This window comes from Onychostoma macrolepis, chromosome 18 (genome assembly GCF_012432095.1).
Source record: "Onychostoma macrolepis isolate SWU-2019 chromosome 18, ASM1243209v1, whole genome shotgun sequence".
NCBI lineage: Eukaryota > Metazoa > Chordata > Actinopteri > Cypriniformes > Cyprinidae > Onychostoma > Onychostoma macrolepis.
The window spans coordinates 9,727,562-9,751,162 of NC_081172.1; the positions used below are offsets into that span (position 1 = coordinate 9,727,562).

The 23,601-nt window shown below is 36.5% G+C and overlaps 1 protein-coding gene and 1 long non-coding RNA gene across 3 annotated transcripts in view; one reads left to right on the top strand and one right to left on the bottom strand.

Moving 5' to 3' along the window:
- The first annotated feature begins 4,393 nt into the window (after window positions 1-4,393).
- Window positions 4,394-23,601, top strand: part of LOC131524737 (chitin synthase chs-1-like) — a 55,950-nt gene continuing 36,742 nt past the window's right edge. For both annotated transcript variants that reach the window (XM_058752027.1, XM_058752028.1), the window contains exons 1-9: window positions 4,394-4,650; window positions 6,702-6,837; window positions 8,720-8,908; window positions 9,524-10,536; window positions 19,204-19,293; window positions 19,369-19,521; window positions 19,607-19,781; window positions 19,863-19,964; window positions 20,056-20,197. In XM_058752027.1, the coding sequence (XP_058608010.1) occupies window positions 4,622-4,650; window positions 6,702-6,837; window positions 8,720-8,908; window positions 9,524-10,536; window positions 19,204-19,293; window positions 19,369-19,521; window positions 19,607-19,781; window positions 19,863-19,964; window positions 20,056-20,197 (2,029 nt within the window). In that variant the 5' untranslated portion in view covers window positions 4,394-4,621. The remainder of the gene's footprint in view (window positions 4,651-6,701; window positions 6,838-8,719; window positions 8,909-9,523; window positions 10,537-19,203; window positions 19,294-19,368; window positions 19,522-19,606; window positions 19,782-19,862; window positions 19,965-20,055; window positions 20,198-23,601) is intronic.
- Window positions 15,092-17,571, bottom strand: LOC131524739 (uncharacterized). The gene is made up of 4 exons (XR_009267062.1): window positions 17,316-17,571; window positions 16,877-16,997; window positions 16,099-16,245; window positions 15,092-15,318 (listed from the first exon to the last, which is right to left on the bottom strand). It is a non-coding gene; the product is annotated as an uncharacterized LOC131524739 (long non-coding RNA).

Consider the following 23,601-nt stretch of genomic DNA (forward strand, 5'->3'; position numbering starts at 1 on the left):
GTCAACCCTGACTCCAGAGGTGTTGTGCGGGATGTGAATGTTAGAATCGTTTCAAGTTGCTGTGTACCTGAAATGAGGTATTGCGGCAAACTGACTGCTGTAGGCGCCCCTCCAAGCAAGAATGCACCAGCTAGGTGCACCAGGTGAAGCTGATCTGCTAACTGGCAGTGCAAACACAAAGTCAGAGTAGAAAGTAGCAGTAGAAAGCAGCACTGAGAAATGAGTGTGGCAAACTTGCCATTACTTTGATTGAAGTGAACTCTTTTGTGCAGAATTAAGCCCACTACAATCAATGGAGATGTAGCCGGTGAGCTTTCATATTTTTATTTTGATTGAAATTTGATTTTTTGTTTATTTTTTGTTTATATCATATTTCAACATGATTAGTTTGTTTAATAGGTTTAAATTTGGGCAGTGATTTGTTTATATATATTCAAAATGTGATCAGATTAAAAGCTGTTTAAAATCATTAAATGTTTAAGATCATCAAAGTTAAAAACTTGTTCAAATATCTGTTGTGGTTACATGCTCTTTTATGGTAATTTAAAACCAAGAATTTAAATCTTGTGCTTGCTCTAAAAGTGGTGTTTGTATTTGTGTTTAAAGGTTTTTCACCTGACTTATTGATTCATGGCATCGAACTTTCAAAATAAAGAAGGGAAAAGAAGAGCAAAAGTGTGGTCAATGAGTGAATTTCAGTTGAAAACTTCTTGTAGTGGGCTGTATTTTTCAAGTGGGAGAGTTCTGCACATTTAGTACCTCAAAACAGTGAGGATTCACTTGACAAGGGAAGCTAAAGTGGATGAATGAAGCCATTAGAGAAACCAGAGAATGCAGTTATGGAAAATGAGTCAGAACCACCTGAGTTAAATCCATCAGCGCCGTTTATAACGGGGTCTATAGCTTATACTAAACCTCTGTTTCGTTTAGTTAAATGTATGATACTTGCATTGCCTTGGTCGTTGACGAGTGTCCGGATGCAGTGATGAAACTCTTTATGGTTTCAAGGTTTTGGACTTGGCGATCACGTTCTTCCTGGTTTGAAGAGTGATGAATTCCAAAGATGTTCTTACTCGATGGTGATTGGGAGGTCACAGAACCAATGGTGACTTTCACTTTTGGAGGGAAAGTTTATGACTCTTTGTCTCTGAACATGGTAATTAGACTGGGGTTAGTGCAAAAACTACTAAAAATTCTTAGGACACTAATATGTTGCATAGGCATCAACATGTAATATTCACTCTCAATTAGATCATCCGAAGACTAATTCATAGATACTAAACATGGCATAGGTAAGGTTACATGAGCAAGTGGCTCTATCGTAAGCATGCATAAAACAGTATACAATACAAAAGACAATATACAAGAACAGTAATAATATACACAATGACCTGAGGATGTGTGATAGGAAGGTCAAAGAAAAATCTGTCTATGAATTAATGAAAGAAGTCGTTTCCTATAGCAGTGTGTGTCTGTTTTAGAGAGAACTGAGTAGGGGGAAGATTCTCTCTACATACTTTTAGGTCGTAAAGTTTATCTGATCTGGGTGAGGTTTCCTGTTTGCCATGGTAACCAGGGGCCTGGTGTCGTTCACAGACATCCTGGAACCCAGTATGTTTATTGGGTGAGGGGTCTGTGATTATTTGTTAATCTAATGAATCATTGATTTGTTAAATCTAATGAAAAATTGTGTGTCGGATTGGTCCAAATGCTACACTGTTTTATTATGATAATGAACAGGCTACATTATCACGGTAGCAATGCTTAACAGCGTGCACGTATGCGGCGCCAGCGCAGACACTTGAATTTTTTTCCATCTAACAGTGGAAGCAACTAGCTACTCCTTTTAGTCATAAAGATAACCGGAATTGTAAAAGGTTTGCTTTTATTTGTGTATATTCACAATCAAAACAAATCTTTGTGCTTTTGTAAAATAGCCTTAAAGAAAAATAGGATGCCTTTCCTTTTGCGAAGCACAAAAATGAACCGAAACTCTGCATACTAGGATACGTAATTTCGTTTTCTTAATTTATTATTCAAGTAAAAATATATTTCTCAAATAGGCCTATTTATTTGTTATATATATGTTTTTCTGTGCTCGCAGAAGCGCTGCTGGTGCGTGATGTGATATGATATGACCATGTGAATCCTCATGTTCTGTTGTTTGCTGCTTTTTGTGCATGTAAAATTAATCCCCGGAAAACAAATGTTAGTATTTTTAACAGGTCACAGACACTTATCCTTTCTAATTTAATTCAATTCTAATTTAAAATAATCTTGTTGGTTAACAGTTAATAAACTGTTAACGAGCGTCGGTTGTCGGTTAGGAGAAATAACCGAAATGAACATCCCTACCTCAAACCATCCACATCCACTGCTAAAACTCCCATTTTCTCCTTCTGTCCCCTCACTGAGGCAGAAGTATCAACACTTCTCCTCTCCAGCCATCCTACAACATGCCCTCTAGACCCAATACCCTCACACCTTCTCCAAGCAATCTCTCCTACACTCACACACATCTCTCCTCACAGGCACCTTCCCCACTGCATTCAAGCAGGCTCAGGTAACCCCACTGCTCAAAAAAACATAGATAGCTACAGACCTGTCTCTCTCCTTCCATTTATAGCGAAAACCCTCAATCGAGTTGTTTTAAACCAGATATCATTGTTCCTTTCACAGAACAACAAACTGGATGCTAATCAGTCAGGTTTCAGGAGTCAACTGAGACTGCAATACTGTCAGTCACTGAAGCCTTGTGGATTGCAAAAGCTGATTCCAAATCATCAGTTCTTTCACTGAACAAAATTATAAACTCAACACTTTTGTTTTTGCCCCCATTTTTATGAGCTGAACTCAAAGATCTAAGACTTTTTCTATGTACACAAAAGGCTTATTTCTCTCAAATATTGTTCACAAATCTGTCTAAATCTGTGTTAGTGAGCACTTCTCATTTGCCGAGATGATCCATCCACCTCACAGGTGTGGCATATCAAGATGCTGATTAGACAGCATGATTATTGCACAGGTGTGCCTTAGGCTGGCCACAATAAAAGGCCACTCTAAAATGTGCAGTTTTATCACACAGCACAATGCCACAGATGTTGCAAGTTTTGAGGGAGCGTGCAATTGGCATGCTGACTGCAAGAATGTCCACCAGAGCTGTTGCCCGTGAATTGAATGTTCATTTCTCTACCATAAGCCGTCTCCAAAGGCGTTTCAGAGAATTTGGCAGTACATCCAACCGGCCTCACAACTGCAGACCACGTGTAACCAGCCCAGGACCTCCACATCCAGCATCTTCACCTCCAAGATCATCTGGGATCAGCCACCCGGACAGCTGCTGCAACAATCGGTTTGCATAACCAAAGAATTTCTGCACAAACTGTCAGAAACCGTTTCAGGGAAGCTCATCTGCATACTCGTTGTCCTCATCGGGGTCTCTACCTGACTGCAGTTTGTCGTCGTAACAGACTTGAGTGGCCAAATGCTCACATTCGATGGCGTCTGGCACTTTGGAGAGGTGTTCTCTTCACGGATGAATCCCGGTTTTCACTGTTAAGGGTGTGTGAGCGGTTTGCTGATGTCAACGTTGTGGATTGAGTGGCCCATGGTGGCGGTGTTGTTATGGTATGAGCAGGCGTATGTTATGGACAATGAACACAGGTGCATTTTATTGATGGCATTTTGAATGCACAGAGATACCGTGACGAGATCCTGAGGCCCATTGTTGTGCCATTCATCCACAACCATCGCCTCATGTTGCAGCATGATAATGCATGGCCCCATGTTGCAAGGATCTGAACACAATTCCTGGAAGCTGAAAACATCCCAGTTCACCAGACATGTCATCCATTGAGCACTGAGTTTGGGATGCTCTGGATCGGCGTATACGACAGCATGTTCCAGTTCCTGCCAATATTTAGCAACTTCTCACAGCCATTGAAGAGAAGTGGACCAACATTCCACAGGCCACAATCAACAACCTGATCAACTCTGTGCAATAATCATGCTCTCTAATAAGCATCTTGATATGCCACACCTGTGAGGTGGATGGAGTATCTCGGCAAAGGAGAAGTGCTCACTAACACAGATTTAGACAGATTTGTGAACAATATTTGAAAGAAATAGGCCTTTTGTGTACATTCATTACAATTTAATTTCATTCTTCCTCGTATATCTTACGTATTAACAGATACATATATTTTTTGCTCAGTGGGGTTCAGGACTGGATGTCAAAAAGTTCTTTCACATCATACAGTACACCATTTCTATATGCATCTTGGTTGCAGGTGTACTGTCACACAAGAACACAAAATGGCCTAAACTATTTTCTTAAGGTGGATGCACAGAATGTCACTGTATAGCATAGTTTCAACAATACCAGTACCATGAGTTAATTATAGGGATTGCTCACGTTTTGGACCATGTTTCTGGTGAGTCACTTATATTTGAGAAATCCTTTTCATCATCAAAGCAAGTGAAAATATGAAGCTGATTAGCATCACTTTACATAGAAAACATGCTGAATAAAAGCGTAGTGCTCCCTCCCATCTGGTTATAAGACGCTTATCTGTTTTACAGATGATTAATCAAATGTTTTTGATGCTCTGCAAACATCATTATGGAACAACAACAGAGACATAAACTGAGGTACTGGACTTTTTTTTTTTTTAAATACCATAATTCAAAAATGAAGTGTTTAAATTTACATTATTTTTTTCTTAAACTTATTAATGTTAATTAACAATTATTTTAATATAAAATTTTCCCCCAAATTTTATTTCTTTTTGAAAAGTAATTATTTAATAATTTCTGCTAAGTGTATATCTATATATATAGATATACACACAAGCACACATATACAGGCAAATCTCAAAAAATTAGAATATTGTGAAAAATTCTTTTTTTTTTTTTTTTGGAGGTAACATTTCAAAAAGTGAAACTTTAATATATTCTAGATTTATTACATATAAAGTAAAACATTTCAAAAGTTTTTTTGTTTTAATTTTGATGATTAGAGCTTACAGCTCATGAATGTCAAAAATCCAGTATCTCAAAATATTAGAATATTTACATTTGAGTTTCATTACATGACCATTCACACAGTATAAATTCCGGGTATCTCTTGTTCTTTGAAACCACAACATTGGGGAAGACTGCTGACTTGGCAATGGTCCAGAAGACAATCATTGGCATCCTCCACAAAGGGAGTAAGTCACAGAAGTGTCATTACTGAAAGGGGTGGCTGTTCACAGAGTGCTATATTAAAGCATATTAAATGCAAAGTTGACTGGAAGGAAGAAATTGGGTAGGAAAAGGTAAACAAACAACAAGGATGACCGCAAGCTTGAGAATAGTCAAGCAAAGCCGATTCAAACACTTGGGAGAGCTTCACAAGGAGTGGACTGAAGCTGGAGTCAGTGCATCAAGAGTCACCACGCTCAGACGTCTTCAAGAAAAGGGCTACCAAGCCACTTCTGAAACAGAAACAACATCAGACGCATCTTACCTGGGCTAAGGAGAAAAAGAACTGGGCTACGTTTCCCAAAAGCATCGTAAGCCTAAGTTGATCATAGCTCCATTGGTTTCAATGGGTCTACGATGTACTTAAGCTTACGATGCTTTTGGAAACGCAACCCTGGACTGTTGCTCAGTGGTCCAAAGTCCTCTTTTCAGATAAAAGTACATTTTGCATTTCATTTGGAAATTAAGGTCTGGAGGAAGACTCAGAATCCAAGCTGCTTGAAGTCCAGTGCGAAATTCCCGAAGTCAGTGACAATTTGGGGTGCCGTGACGTCTGCTGGTGTTGTGTCCATTGTGTTTTATCAAGTCCATAGTCAATGCAGGAGTCAGTACCAGGAGATTTTGCACTTTATGCTTCTATCTGCTAACAAGCTTTATGGAGATGCTGATTTCCTTGTCCAGCAGGACTTTAGCACCTGCCCACAGTGCCGAAATCACTTCCAGGTGGTTTGCTGACCATGATATTACTGTGCTTGATTGGCCAGCCAACATGTCTGACCTGAACCCCACATATGGAATCTATGGGATATTTTCAAGAGAAAGATGAGAAATAGTCGATCCAACAATACAGACGAGCTGAAGGCTCAGTAGTGCCTCAGCAGTGCCACAGGCTGATCGCTTCCATGCCACACCTTACTGATGCTGTCATTTGTGCTAAAGAGCCCCGACCAAGTATTGAGTGCATAAATGAACATACTTTAAAGAACTTGAACTTTTCTGTTTTGCAAATCCTTTTTTTGATTGATCTTAGGAAATATTCCAATATTTTGAGATACTGGATTTTTGACTTTCATGAGCTGTAAGCTCTATTCATCAAAATTAAAAAAATTAATAAATAAAAAAACTTTTGATATGTTTTACTTTACATGTAATGAATCTAGAATATATGAAAGTTTAACTTTTTGAAATAAGTTACCAAAAAAACTTTCACGATATTCAAATTTTTTGAGATGCACCTGTATGTATGTGTTTGTATGAATATAAATTTAGAACAATTCTCTACAAATCACTTACAGCTGGATAAATATATATTTATAAATGTAAAAAAAAAAAAAAATCTTGCAACTTCTCTTGCATTATAAATACCACTATTTAGTTATTAATGAATATCTTTAACGCTCAGTCCAGTGAATTTTCACTTTTCCAGTAAGCTGTTCCCTTTTTTTCTTCCGGAACAGGCAATCTTGGGATGTGTGCAGAGAAGTACCAATCATTCAAGATGAGCTAAAGCCAAGGAAACGAGTGCAGTGTTTGAAATTGTTCTCGTGTGCCATTGTTGGTGTAATTGTCTTCGCCCTTGTGCTGCTCAGTAAAGTGAGCTGCTTTATTAATCACTGGCTAATCATTTTATAGATGATGGGATAACAGTTAAAACGATAGCTCACACAAAAATGAAAATTTGCTGTTAATTTACTCACTGTAATAGGTGACTTTTTCTTCAGTAAAACAGTGAAGAAGATTTTTATCTGAAACTGTGGTCCCTAGTGATAAAAATGCAACTCAGCAGTTTTTTGATAATAATAATAAAAAAGCATATCAAGGAACATAAAATTAATACCCGTGGCTCCTGACTGCCATACTGAGAGGATCGCGCTGCCGTTCCGCTATTGAGTTCAGGGCAGGATTTAGATTTTCTGTCGTGATTGTAGAAAATATCACCATTGTTTGTCAGTCATGCTGCATCGAGAATTGCAAAAGTAACTCTGGTACTCGTTCTGAGAGAAAATTGGACAGTGCAGTGTATTTTGTCGCCTTTTCTCTGTGTAAAAACCCCAAGGGAAGCAGGTCGTGGAGATGATGAGAAGACGCCAGATAGTAAATCTATTAATAATGTCACCCATTAAACCCACTGCCTGTCACTCAATAAAAGAATCCTATTGCTGTGTGTTTTTGAAAGTTTTGATTTTGTTTGGTTTAATAATTAACAGCTTGTGAATTAGCAGAACTTGAACAGGGACTTTAAAGCGTGCAACACAAATAACGCTTCATGTGGGTAATGTGCCAAGACAGTGATAAAGACAAAATTGTAAAGCATATACTACGTGCAGATACGCACATATAAGCCCAAAATGTGAACGCAACGTGTTTATTGACACGTTAAGCGTTTTCCTCTCATATAAAGAATGCTTAATGTACCGGGACCGTGATATTAAAAGACCACATTCTATACACACCTTTCTAATAAAGCATAATATCTGCAGAAAAACTGATGAACCCAAAATATGAACTTTAAATACTGTCTTAATGCATAAGCGTTTTCTTCATTACGATTTTCTAAAGGGACGAAAAAACTTAATGTGTAAACAAGTTGTGTTAATATTCTGGCCTCATCTGCAAGTCTTTTAGCTTCACTGTCTTTACATTAAACCACATTAAACTACATTAAACCAGCATTTTAAAATGCTACAAAACTGTTCCAGGGATTTAATTTTAGTTGTCATTTGTTGAAATAAATCTAATTATCATTATTAAAATTAATTATTAAAACTAATTATTAAAAATCTATAATTGGTCTATAAAATGTTGTAAAATAATGTTCAGTTTCTTACACAGACCAATCGTTTCGCTTCATAAGACCTCAATATATCGTCAGGAGCCACGGGTATTAATTCGGTTTCCTTTGATATGCTTTTTTAAATTTTATTCTCAAAAACTGTTTGCCACTTAACTTATGGCTCATATCCACCGAGCGGTACGGTTCAATACAGTACGGTGCGGTATGCAATTATGTCCGTTTCCATTGTCAGAAGTTGTGAATGGTACCAAAAAAGCAAACCGTACTGTACCACTTTTTTTTGGTACCCTTCCATTGGGGTACCTAGCACAGCAAAAAGTACCAAAAGGGTGGATCTAAACTCACTGCAGAACGTTGATTGGTTGACTAGAATCGTCACTTTTGGGGATAAAGCTTCTCCTTCAGTCGTTTCGCTCTGCTGTCCATGAGTGTTGGGCTTATTTACATTACAGAGTGCGCAAACACAAAAAACTATAGCGGTATATTTTATAATATATTCTATGAATCACCAAGGACCAGTGTTCTGTCGATTTGTGCTGCCCTGCCAGATTTTGCTACCTACCATTAAAACAGTAGGTAGTAGGCCAACAATTTAGACAATGAAAATGCTACCTGTCAAATTATGATTTTTTTAATGTCTGATTGAAGATTGTAGATTGAAGATTGTTTTTGTCTTTACAGACATCATTTCTGCTTTTGATAACATTTGGGAACAATCAAACTGAGATTATATGTTCAGAACAAAAACCGATCACCCTACTTGGGATTGGCTTTGTTCTGGTTGGGCCAAGTGTTCTCCTTCTGCTAAAGAGCACATGGAAGTTCATTTTCAAGAGTGCAACCCGGCCCTCGAAAAAAACTCTTTTATGGGTAAGCAAACACAAGTGTTTAATGAATAGATTTATACTCTGATTAAGATTATTGGAGTGCATTTTTCTACAAAATTTGATGTTTAATTTAGTGTTTTACTTGTCGTTTCTTTGTGATTGTTTGTTATACTTACTAGCAATTTCTTAGTGAATATTGTTTTTATATCCAATTTGGTCCCACTTTAAATTAGGTCGCCTTAACTACTATGTACTTACATCAAAAATAAGTACAATGTACCTATTGTGTTCATATTGTATTGCAAAACACTTGCTGCTATTGAGGTGTGATACGGGTAAGGTTAGGGACAGGTTTGGTGGTATGGGTAGGTTTAAGGGTGGGTTAAGGTGTAAAGGATGAGTCAACTGTGGAACTATAAATGTTATTACAGAAATTAATTACAGATGTAATTACATGCAAGTGTTTTTTTTAAATATAAGTACACTGTAAATACATGTATGTACACCATAAGTGCATTGTAATGATTAATTTAAATGCAAGTACATAGTAGTTAAGGCCACCTAATATAAAGTGGGACCTCCAATTTTATTATAGGCAGCATAGAACCTGATTATGATGGCCGTAACCTTTCTGACTTTGATTTGACCTTTCTTCTAGGTTCTGTGTGTTGAGTTCCTGGTAGCACTGGGAGCTGCAGTTCTAACAATAGTAGCCATGCCACACTTTGACATTGTCACCAATGTGATGATCCTAAACAGCGTGAGCTTCCTGTCCGCTGTGTTCCAGGTGGTCGCTAAGTGCCTTGCCAAAGAGAGAAAGTGGCTTATAATGCTGTCCGTATGCTCCATTTTCTTAACCGTCACAGGTTATGTGTTCTTTGCAATCAGTTATTTGGTATTTGAAAGTTCCTTAGAGATAAATATATCAATTGGCCTTGCCATCATTGCGACCATCTGTGTTTCTGTGAATTGGTGGGAGAACTACAGCACGCTCTTTGCTGTATCATTTCTAGAGGACATTTCCAGAGACATCGCTCAGTCCCGTAACGTGGTCTGCATCATTTCCAGTTTGATGAGAATCCTGGTTACGTCAGCTGTGGTTGGAGCTTATGTTCCTCTGTCAGGTCGAGAATGGAAATCGGTCAAACTCGTCTTCGAAACAGTTGTCGTTTCATTGGTGGTGATCCAGATTGCATCCTCTGCCTTGTGCCGCTGGTTTGTGGTTGTGGCTTGTAAGATGCACGCCCTGCGCCGCAGCTTTGTCCTGCCCATGTATCTGGCCTCGATCACAGTTTTGGCAGTGTTTTTGATTCCAATATCAGTCAGGCTCCCAGACTCAAATCAAACTTCTACCTGTTTTGAGAGCTTTCAGCCAAAATCCAGTGACACATGGTTGCATTTGATGTTGACTGATGCCATAAGAACTCTGAACACCAGAGACATTGTGGTACACAAGAAGACAGGAGGACTGGTCTGTTTGGGCTGCTCTGCTCTGAGCTGGTGGCTGGGACTCATGCTCAGTACAGTTTACATCTGGTACCTGAAGATCCATCGAATAGAAAGAACCCAAGATCTGTTTGTGCGACGCATGTATGAAGGAGCGTTTCTGGAGCAGTCCATGTTGCTAAACACCCGTTTTGAAATCAGAAAGAGAATCAAGGAGAAAAAGTGGTAAGTGTTTTTACTTTCTAAGTATGGTTGCATATATCATTAATATATCAGCCAATATTAAAGATTTTTGATTTATCCATAACAAAATTGAATATTAATGTTGAATGGTAATTGTTTTACATTTATATTTTTATCTTATATATTATATAATTTACATATATAAAATGTATAATCCTAAATGTAAAATAACCATTTATTACCATCTATTTCACAGACAAGGCTTAAGCCTAGTCCTAGACTAAAATGCAAGTCTGAGCTGTTTCAACTGAAATAAACTTGCACTGACTGACCTTAAAATATATCAGTGCCTTTGTTTTGTCTCAAGATGCACCCCAGTAATGTTTTCTTTCTAAGCATGTTTAAAAAATGACTTAAATGTCCTAATTGAACTATGGCCTAATCCTGGCTTAGTCTAAGCCCTGTCTGTGAAACTGGGCCTAATAATAATACATCTTGGTTACATATGTTGTTTATTAGCTCTAACATGATTATGTTGTTATTGGTATGAGTCATATATACACTCATTGCCAAAAATATTGTCACCCTTGGTAAATATGAAATATCATTATGAAATAAATGTTTTTCTCAAATACACTTTGGACACAATTATTGTCACCCCTAGAAATTCTTATGAGTAAAATATCTAAACTATAAAGTATATTCCCATTCATATTCACAATTTTGAGCACTCCAGGGTGATTATGAACATGAAATTATCCAGCCATGGCTTCCTGTTTCACAGAAATATAAATAGGAGGGAAAACAAAGCCCAAATTCCCTTAATCATCCATCACAATGAGAAAAACCAAAGAATATATTTCTGATGTGCAGCAAAAGATAATTGAGCTTCACAAATTAGTGAAGTGGCTTTAAGAAAAGAGCTAGAGCAGTGAAAATTCCCATTTCCACCATCAGGGAAATAATTAAGAATTTTCAATCAAAATAAAATGTTACGAAACTGCCTGGAAGAGGACATGTGTCTATATCGTCCTAATGCACGGTGAGAAGGAGAGTTTGAGTGGCTAAAGACTCTCCAAGGACCACAGCTGGAGAATTGCAGAAAATAGTTGAATCTCGGGGTCAGAAAACCTTTAAAAAAAATTTGTCAAACAGCACCTACATCACCACATGTTGTTTGGGAGGATTTCAAGAAAAATTATCCTCGCTCATCCAAAAACAAACTCCAGCATATTCAGTTATCAGACACGACTGGAACTTCAAATGGGACTGACTTCTATGGTCAGATGAAACTAAAAAAATTAGCTTTTAGCAGCAGACACTCAAGATGGGTTTGGTGAACACAGGGATAAAAAGTACCCCATGTGTACAATGCAATATACTGCTGTATTTTTGATGTTGTGGGCCTATATTTCTGCTGGAGGTCCTGGACATCTTGTTTAGACTCATGGATTCTATCAAATACCAACAGATAAAAAATCAATAAGTGACTGACTCTGTTAGAAATCTTATAATGGGCCATGTTTGGATCTTCCAACCGTACAATAATCCAAACACAAACCTCAAAAACAACACAAAAATGGGTCACTGAGCACAAAACCAATCTTCTGCTATGGCCATTCCAGTCCTCTGACCTGAACCCTATAGAAAATGAGTGGGGTGAACTGAAGAGAAGAAGCACCAACATGGAGCTTGGAATCTAAAGGGTCTGGAGTGATTCTGGATGAAGGAATGGTCTCTAACCTCATCAGGCATTATAGGAGAAAATTTAGAGCTGTTAAACTGGCAAATGGAGGTTTCAAAAAGTATTGAATTAAAGGGTGACGTTAATTGTGGCCAATGTGTATTAGAGAAAAACATTTATTTCATAATGATATTTCCCTCAATTTTAAATTCTTATTATCCAATGAAAGGTATATTCATAAGGATATTTTTGGCAATGAGTGTATATATTTTTTTATCAATGCATCCCTTTAAATCAACCCCTCTAAGTTAAAGCATTATACACAGTGAATGTGTTCCTATTAAAAATGACAAATGAGATCTGTTTGATATTATAGGATATAGGATAAACTGTAAAAAATTTATCATGGGTCTTGTAATTTTCATTAAAAAATTAAGGTGATAATTAAAAATAGTGTGTATATTTCATTAAAGAAATTGTGATTCAGTGTTGTATAGAAAATAGAGGACTTTTTACTAAGAAAAGAGATGTATTTTCCTAATTTTTTTTTAATTGAATTGAGGAACTGATTAAACTAAAAAAAATTAAGGAAAGAAGGCTACACTCTTAGAAGAAAAGGTTCAAAAATGAACCTTTTGAGGTTCCTGGAGATTGCAACATGTGGAGGAACCTTAAAGGTTCATTTTTGAAAAGGTTCTAATTGGAACCTTCACTTAAAGGTGCATTAATGACCCTCATGGGATCCTTTTTTAACCTTTTTCTAGATAGCATTAAAATTATTATTATTATACATTATTAATCCAATTTCACTATATAGACAGAACACTGTGGTTGTCCACAAACTGTTTAATACATAAATATGTATTACAAACAAACCAACAAACACATACAGTGGGGCAAAAAAGTATTTAGTCAGCCACCAATTGTGCAAGTTCTCCCACTTAAAAAGATGAGAGAGGCCTGTAATTTTCATCATAGGTATACCTCAGCTATGAGAGACAAAATGAGAAAAAAAATCCAGAAAATCACATTGTAGGATTTTTAAAGAATTAATTGGTAAATTCCTCGGTAAAATAAGTATTTGGTCACCTACAAACAAGCAAGATTTCTGGCTCTCACAGACCTGTAACTTCTTCTTTAAGAGGCTCCTCTGTCCTCCACTCGTTACCTGTATTAATGGCATCTGTTTGAACTTGTTATCAGTATAAAAGACACCTGTCCACAACCTCAAACAGTCCAACTCCAAACTCCACCATGGCCAAGACCAAAGAGCTGTCAAAGGACACCAGAAACAAAATTGTAGACCTGCACCAGGCTGGGAAGACTGAATCTGCAATAGGTAAGCAGCTTGGTGTGAAGAAATCAACTGTGGGAGCAATTATTAGAAAATGGAAGACATACAAGACCACTGATAATCTCCCTCGATCTGGGGTTCCACGCAAGATCTCACCCCGTGGGGTCAAAATGATCACAAGAACTGTGAGCAAAAATCCCAGAACCACACGGGGGGACCTAGTGAATGACCTGCAGACAGCTGGGACCAAAGTAACAAAGGCTACCATCAGTAACACACTGCGCCGCCAGGGACTCCAATCCTGCAGTGCCAGACGTGTCCCCCTGCTTAAGCCAGTACATGTCCGGGCCCGTCTGAAGTTTGCTAGAGAACATTTGGATGATCCAGAAGAGGATTGGGAGAATGTCATATGGTCAGATGAAACCAAAATAGAACTTTTTGGTAAAAACTCAACTTGTCGTGTTTGGAGGAGAAAGAATGCTGAGTTGCATCCAAAGAACACCATACCTACTGTGAAGCATGGGGGTGGAAACATCATGCTTTGGGGCTGTTTTTCTGCAAAGGGACCAGGACGACTGATCCGTGTAAACGAAAGAATGAATGGGGCCATGTATCGTGAGATTTTGAGTGAAAACCTCCTTCCATCAGCAAGGGTATCGAAGATGAAACGTGGCTGGGTCTTTCAGCATGACAATGATCCCAAACACACCGCCCGGGCAACGAAGGAGTGGCTTCGTAAGAAGCATTTCAAGGTCCTGGAGTGGCCTAGCCAGTCTCCAGATCTCAACCCCATCGAAAATCTTTGGAGGGAGTTGAAAGTCCGTGTTGCCCAGCGACAGCCCCAAAACATTACTGCTCTAGAGGAGCTCTGCATGGAGGAATGGGCCAAAATACCAGCAACATTGTGAAGACCTACAGAAAACGTTTGATCTCTGTCATTGCCAACAAAGGGTATATAACAAAGTATTGAGATGAAATTTTGTTATTGACCAAATACTTATTTTCCACCATAATTTGCAAATAAATTCTTTAAAAATCCTACAATGTGATTTTCTGGATTTTATTTTCTCCTTTTGTCTCTCATAGTTGAGGTATACCTATGATGAAAATTACAGGCCTCTCTCATCTTTTTAAGTGGGAGAACTTGCACAATTGGTGGCTGACTAAATACTTTTTTGCCCCACTGTAAATAAATAAATAAACAACAATCAAACATAAATATGTGTTACAAACAAACCAACAAACACAAAAATAAATAAACAACAATCAAACATAAATGTGTTACAAACAAACCAACAAACACATTAATAAATAAATAAACAACAATCAAACATAAAAATGTGTTACAAACAAACCAACAAACACATAAATAAATAAACAACAATCAAACATAAATGTGTTACAAACAAACCAACAAACACATAAATAAATAAATAAACAACAATCAAACATGAATATGTTACAAACAAACCAACAAACACATTAATAAATAAATAAACAACAATCAAACATAAATATGTGTTACAAACAAACCAACAAACACATTAATAAATAAACAACAATCAACATCATGCATTTATATACATATACATTAATTTAATAAAAATAAAACTGGCCATTGTGGCTGGCATATTGGTTTTGGCATTATGATACATTAAACAGTTTTCAATGAATGTCAGGGTGTCTCTCATGAAGCATATTCAGTGTTGAAGATGAAGTGTAGAGACGTGTTCACATCGTCTACTTCTCAGACCTCCTCCTCCCCTTCCATCATTATTTCTAAAAGAGACTCTGCATCCAAGGCACATCCCTTTATAAACAGCACGGGGTTGGGTGTATGTGGTTCCTAAACAAGGAGAAAATAATGTTATACTATAACAATATTTAGTAGTTAAAGTGAATTAATTTATTTGTTTTAAAATTAAGATTAAAAAATGAGTCAGTAATAAATCTTTGACTATTTTTGAACCTGTCAATGTAAAAGAGGCTTTGAAAAGAAAGATGAGGCAGTGTAAACTGTATTATCAACATAATTAAGATAATAGAGAGGGTGGCAAGTAGTCATGAAAAACTACATTATGAGTTTTTTTTGGTTGCAAGAATCCCTTACTAATATCATAAGTTGACATCAGTGAGAAAACAGTTAATTCTAAATATAACAAATTGTAATCAAAAGTATATGACCCATTAAAGGGATATTTTGTCGTCATTTACTCTCCCTGATGTTGTTCCAAACAACCCTTTTTCTTCTGCAGAACACAAAATAAGATATTTTTAAGAATGTTAAAGAATGTCCATGTGATGAAAATCACTTGGGTCCAGAACAACATGTCAATGATTTTCAGTGACATTCTTGAAAATAATTTCTTTCACAAAACAAAAGAAAATCATACAAGTTTGAAACAACATGAAGGTGAGTAAATTATGACAGAATTTTAATTTTTGTTTGAATATTCCCTCTATTCATTCTTGCTGATTTTACTGTGGAACATGCACGGACACAAACCGTTCCACAGAATAACCCCTAACTAAATGTTTAGAAGAAATGATAACCAGGAGAAGGGGTTGAAAAAGAAAAAATATATAGATTTAAATATTATGGATACACTGTTCCAAATGCACTCACCTCACTGATGACATGAAGAGATCTCTGACTCTCCTTTAATAGAAGTGGAAATCTCTCAAGTCTTTTTTTTTATTGCTACAATATGTTGCTACAAACAAACAATATGTTGTCTTGAGACTAATCCAGGTGAAATATCAATAAGAAGTCCTACAAAAAAAGTTTGCAGAAAGGTGCATGTTAGTATGGTTAAAAACAGCTCAATGATTTGCAAAGATCACAATATAGTTCGGCTAAACATATGCGGACACCTGACCTGACCATTACACCTAACTGAGCATCCCATTAAAAGTGAGAATGCACTGAAAGTTGCTTTGTAATAACAATGTCAACCAAATGCATAAATGTGAGAAAATTTTAAAGTCGCTAAGTTCTTCCGTACATCCCATTAAATAATTAGCCTGAGGGAAGAAACTGTTCCTGTGTCTGGTCGTTCTGGTTCTCAGAGCTCTGTAGCGTCGACCAGACGGCAGCAGTTATAATAGTTAATAATAATTAGTAGCCTAAATGTGCCCACAAATTTTTAAACCCGTAGAGTAGTAATTTACTCGTGGTGTCTGTGGTCTTGCTGGCATCTCAGTCTTTAGGTTTTCTTGTAATCTTATGAATTTAACTTAATCCTTCATTTTTGGTAATATTTAAGCTTTCGTAGTCTCAGTTAGGTTCATTAAAATATCTCCATCAATTTCAGTCTGTTAAAACAACAGGAGTCATGAAATTATAGTTATAAAGGCAGTTATAAAGTACATACAAACAGTATTATTTTAATTCAACATACTACCTTGATAGGGACAATGGTGTCTCTTTTGAGAATTGATGATAATAGCGCTGCTGTCGTCCAGGTTCTTCACGAATGAAGGAGCAGCACGTGACCAAGCACTCAATGTAGCTCGCAGCGCCCTCTGTTGGTGAAAATAATCAATACACGAGTGCTCTGGTAACCAGCAGGTTAAAACCTTAAAGAATATCTTGAAATAAAACATCTGAGAAAAGGTCTTCAAGTGTAGTAACCATGGTATATGTGGAATAATTAACTCTGAACAGGTAAACTGACTTAATATTGTGGCCACATTAACATCGTTTGTACTTAATTTTTCTACAATTCTGTGGCCCGTCATCATTTATTCATTATGAAACACACAATTATGACATTACGTAGGTGTTATTTTCATAGCTTTTCAAAAAGATCATAGTTTATTTGAAAGGTTTTGTTGTCTTACCTCAGGTATTCGTGCTGCTCCACTGAGTGTTGCTGCTTGCGCTTGAATGTTTGTTTGTAACGGTTTTTCCGCGCGACCTCTGACCTCGAGCGAAACAGTTTCAGTGCTTTGCGTTACACACCAAGCCCAGAAACCCTTGGCCTGGTTTAAATGTTTTTGTTTTGTTTGTTTTTATTCTCAAAATCGAAACAATATAATCAAAATAGTAATGATAATGATAAAAACAACAACAATAATAAAACTACTAATAAAGAAAGAAAGAAAAATAATCTTGCTGATGAAACCTTACACAACACATAGATTTGCTTCACATTTGAAGGAATGTTAATGACATAATTGTGTTCCTCAATAATATAAACACGTGCCCAAACTGATCATGTCTAAAAGGTGTTTGCCAACCAGATTCATTTAAAATAATTCACTTTTGTCATTTGTTTTGTTCTGAGCTGAATTAGTAGGCTTTCTGAGATTTGAAGGTTGAATGTGAAATGTTAAAGGATGCACAGGTGTAAAATATGAAGATAGCCTATTGAATATAAAGTTTGGTCCCACTTTATTAGGTGGCCTTAACTAATATGTACTTACATTTAAATTAATAATTTGATACAATGCACTTATTGTGTACATACATGTTTTTACATTGTACTTATATTTTTAAAACTACCAATATGTAATTACATCTGTAATTAATTTATGTAAGTTTATTTATAATTACACTGTTGACCCATCCCTTACACCTTAACCCACCCTTAAACCTACCCATACCACCAAACCTGTCCCTAACCTTACCCGTATCACACCTCAATAGCAGCAAAAGTGTTTTGCAATACAATATGAACACAATAAGTACATTGTACTTATTTTTTGATGTAAGTACATAGTAGTTAAGGCCACCTAATATAAAGTGTGACCTAAAGTTTATTTTTAGGGGTAAGAATTTCACCCTCTCAATTTAACCCAGAATAGCTTCTTGTTCATATATGAACATAAAACTGAACTTTGATTTTTGTGATTTTTAATTTGTGTTCTAAAAATTGACAACAACATGGTGCCCTAAAGGTTACTATGCAATTTAGAGATATGTGAGGTGCATGGGGCACAGACGAAACACATTGTTTCAACTCAAGGCCTAAACATTTTAGTTAACCTGATGGAGGCCACAACTGCATCTGACATCACAATTAGTAACTGAATAAGAGTAAATTCATTAATACTGAGTTTGTGAATTAGTAATTTACTAATGTAACAAGCAAATGGTGTTCTAACTGTACTCAGTCTAGTCTTTACAGTACATCTTAGAAAAGGTTCATGAAAGAACCTTAACTATACTAGGTTCTAATATGAACCTTTTACCACAACAAAGGTTAAAAAAATAACTGCTAAATAACCAGTGGATCATTATAGTATCAACTATATATCAACTTTGAACCTTTTTCATAGCTAGAAGTTCATATTTGCACTTTAAAGTTCTTTTTTGAACTCTAAAGGTTCAATCTCTTCTAAGAGTGACCTATTTATTTTAAGAGAATTAGCTAAATTTTGCAGTTTTATTTTATGTATTTATGTATTATATATTTATTTTTAGTAAATAGCTCGTTCCATTTTTTACAGTGTATAGGATGTTAGATAGAAGAGCAAAATCACCCACTTCTTAGATGTTTCATCTGAGAAAGAGACCCCTGTATTTTCAAAACATTAAACATCTAAAACTGTGCTCAAGCTTACCAAAATACCGGCAAATAAAACAAGTCTGCAATAAAGCCTCTCATCAGATTCTTCCAAAAAACAATATCGGAGAACTTCAAATCTGTTAAACTATGAAAGACCAAACATTTCTTTGGACTTCTTAACATGAAATGACTTCATAAATATTTAATGAACTCCTCAGTGCAAAAGAAACCATCAAAGTGTTTCTGTGTGCAACGATGTGGCACGAGAACTACGATGAAATGATGAAGATAATCATCTCTATGTTCAGGTAAACACGGACTACATTTACTCAACTTGTAAACAATTAAATAGAATTTTAATTGCAATATTCTTTTACTAACAGGCTCGATAAATACAGGCCCAAGACCAAGGAACAGCGTGATGTCGAGTTTGAATTCCATATTTATTTTGATGATGCTTTCAAGGATGTTGATAATGGAAGGCATGCAAATGAATATGCTGAAATTCTTGTTGATGTAATTAAAGAAGTTTACACGTAAGAATCATCATTAGTTGTATCTGTTTATGTGTTCTGAGAACTTATGTGCAAGACTAATCTACTAATACTTTACATACATTAGCATTTTCAGTGAAGAGGATCCATGTATATTCAAGCAGAAGGCAGCACTACCACACCAGAAGATCATAAACACCCCGTACGGGGGGCGACTGGAATACACCCTCCCTAAAGGCAATTTGATGATGGTTCACCTCAAAGACAAGACACTTATCCGTCACAAAAAAAGATGGTCACAGGTAAGATTCATGAAAGATCCAGTTAAAACACAGATACAGATTTTTTTTACCCACAACTTCACTATTCATCTGTGTTCGCAGATAATGTACTTGTATTACATTCTTGGCTGGAGACTTAACAGACAGTACTTCAAAAATCTTAAAGCAGGTGAAGAACTGGATTACTTTAAGGATAATTTGAAGGTTAGTAGCTTATTATTAGACTTTCTTCAGATTAATACAATACCAGCCAGAATATCTGACTACAGCATGTTTTTTTTTCAATGCTCCTTAGAAAGACAAGGAGAGCACATACATCTTGGCCCTGGATGGAGATACTGATTTCCAGCCGTCAGCAGTCATGCTGTTAATCGACAGACTTAAACTCTACCCAGAGGTTGGAGCTGCCTGTGGCAGGATTCATCCCACGGGAACAGGTTGGATATATTATAGCTACATCATGTGACTTGTGGTCCTGTAGCAGTTAGTTCATCACTTCAGATGACACGCAGCTCATTTATCCGTCACTGTAAGTTACCGAAAACACATGAAAACACAAACCACTCGGTAGACGCACGTTTGTGAGGCAGAGGGGCTCTCTCTCGTGCTGTATGATGTGACAGACAACTAGTTGTCCAGTCCTGTTCCGTTCACACAGCGCGTGTGTTCCAAGAATGCGGTTGTGAGTCCTGAAAATTTACGGGTGTGAGTTCGGTTTCAGAATGCGGTTGTCACACCCGTAAATAACCGAAGTGTGTGTGAACGTAACCATATTAAGGACTCAAATACAGGACTGACAACCGTATTCTGCTGCTGTGTGAATGTGGCCTTTAGGGCTGCCACTAACGAGTATAGGCCACAAAATGAGCTGCGTGTCATCTGAAATTTTTAGATCCCGTCAATTTTCCACCGGAGCCGCTCCCGTCAGTTTTGTGTTCTGCGCGCGTCCGAACGATACAAATGCTCGGCTCTCCACCCAAATTTAAAAGCTACCGTCGGTTAATGAAGATTTGATGAATGTACTCGCGGCTCGATTGGACTCTTGTCGTGTCAGAAAGTGATAAGACGATGGCTGCGTCCGAAATCGCATACTACTTGTGTAGGTACTACATTTGAATTCGAACGTACTACTCGACCGTTAAAAAAGTACGTTCTATATAGTATGAATGGAATTCGGACGTACTACATTCGCCATGTTGATGTTGTCACGTGTCATGCGTCTTCACAACAGCGTGAAAATTTTAATGATTTAAATTCTTACCTCTTAACGAACTGTCTATTTAAAGAAAGCAGCGTAACAAGCTGATGTACTACATTGAGGTTAACGTAACTCCATCTGATCGGTAATGATTAGAGATCTTATTACACCCAATTCACACAATCGTTTCATCTGTTTGTTTAACCCTCAACAAGTCAGTGGTTTATTTGGATGATGTTAAACAAGTACAAGTTAACCACAATGAACATCAACAATGTTTTTCCCTGAGGCACTTTACACTTTCCGCCATTTTTCGAATATGACGCCGCCTCTCCTGCGGCCTCATGGGATAGTAAAGTGTCCATCATATGCCTACTATAGAATTCGGGTGGAAGCAGTAGGTCATCCGGGTACTTCTCGCCTACTATTTTTCAAATACTATGAATTCGGACATACTACTCGCCTCGCATACTGTTTTTCGCATACTATATAGTAGGGAAGTATGCGATTTCGGACGCACCCTTTCAGTTTCATGGACGGCGCCATCTTTGATTTTACTTTGGTCACTGTCGCTATGGTTACTGGTGAGGAATACGGGCTTGACTCCCTTTGCACGTTCATACAGACAGTATTCTAAACACAGCTGCTGTGTAAACGAGACATTTCGAAACTCACACCTGTAAAGAAAATGCGGTTGTCAATCCCAAAAACTGACAGTGTGAACGTAGCCTATTTTTATTTTGATTAATCTAGCGACTAATTTATCGATTAATCTAAACGATTACTGTATTGACCCGAATATAAGACGATGTTTTTTCTTGGAAATACATCTGAAAAACGCGCCGTCTTATATTCGGGTCTAGACTTTGACATGTCAATAATATACCCACAACAATAGGTGGCGCCAAAAACGCATAAAACAAGTGTGCCATGAAATATGTAATGTAATGTGTGTTGTAAAGATCGCGAGCAAAAACAAAAGAAAAAGAAAATTCTTACAGCGGCACGAGTCGTGACTGTCATGCTAGCCTGATGGGACCAAGCTTCCTCTGTAAGTGATTTTAAAACATAAGACAGTACCCAGATTTGAAGACTACAATAAGATTTCACTTCTACTGATAATAAAATGTTGGAAGGCTACTATGAGATGGATAGCCTAAATGTTATATAATTCAGATGGGCTACCTGTTATTTTTATGGTATATCAAAAAGTGTATTTTTTCAATGGCATTGTTGGTACATTTTACCAGTATTTACCATACCTTCAAAACAAAAATTAAAATAGGAAAAATATGCAATATGAAAATAATTTAAGAAAAAAATGTGTTTTACAGAGAGAAAAAACAAAACAAGATTTGGTTTTCAAAAAGCCTTTTTCCAAAAAGTACATCTGGAAAAAGGGGGGTCGTCTTATAATCAGGGTCGTCTTATATTCGGGTCAATACGGTAATTTCCCACAAAAAAATCAACAATTTTACTTAAGAATATTTTATTAAATCAAATGAAATCCAAATTTCTATTAAATCCTTTTTTAAATCAAAAGTAAAGTATAACAGAGTGCAAGAAGCAAGTGTCCATCTCAGTCCAAATCACTGAAATCAAAGTTCAGTATTATAGTGTAAGAATGACAACATATCCACGTGTTCTAGTCTACTACTAATAAAATTATAATCAAAAACATTTTTAAAGGAGTATTTACCAGAAATATTATTTACCAGAATTTATTTAGGTGAAAAATGTAAATGTGCAGTATTTCTGAAAAAATTTAAAATAATTTTTTTTAATATAAAACCAATTAATTGGAGATGCTATTGATTATTAAAAGAAAGAATACAGAAAAATGAAAATGGAAAAAAACTGAATTTGGAAATAAAACGGATTTGCCCTATGATTATAATAATTAAAAAAAAAAATTTTTTTGTGGTAATAAAAATAGATTTAAGTGAACAATAGCTTTTAAAATGACTTAAAATACATATTAATAGCAATGATGCAATAATAATTAGTTCAAATAAAGTATCAAAAGCAAGAAATAATATGGTTTTATTGAACAAAACTGTTAAACTACATAAAGTATTATAAACAATAGAGCTAATGAACATTAGGCATAACAACAAAAGCCTGCAGGGGGCGCCAACGGCCTGACGATTGTTTTTACACATTACTGCGCTAAATACTGATCTAATCCTTGTTTAATATTGACCAAGAACCATTTCATTTAAATGTCCACTTAATCTTTAATATTTGGCCATTTATTTTGGACAGAAATAGCCACTTTAGCCACTGTAATTAAATGAATATGTGGACATCAAAACCTGTAAATTCAGAGTGAGGGTTTGAGCTTTTATTTTGAAATCGCGATGTATTCTCCTTTGTTTGTGTAGGTTTATAAATGATTTACCTTACAAATCTGATGAAATGGCGCACATTGCGTTCCCAGATGAACGTTATAATAAACTCAAACTCACAACATGCATAGATGAGTTTGAGACGCTCCACACATGTAATGATAACAGTTTCTGTGGAGCTACTGTGAAGGAAGCCGCTGTGTGACACACGTGCTTAACCTACACGCATGTAAATAATTAAAGCGCATAGACTGTATTAGAACTGCATCGCATATAATTATTTTATTAAATCATA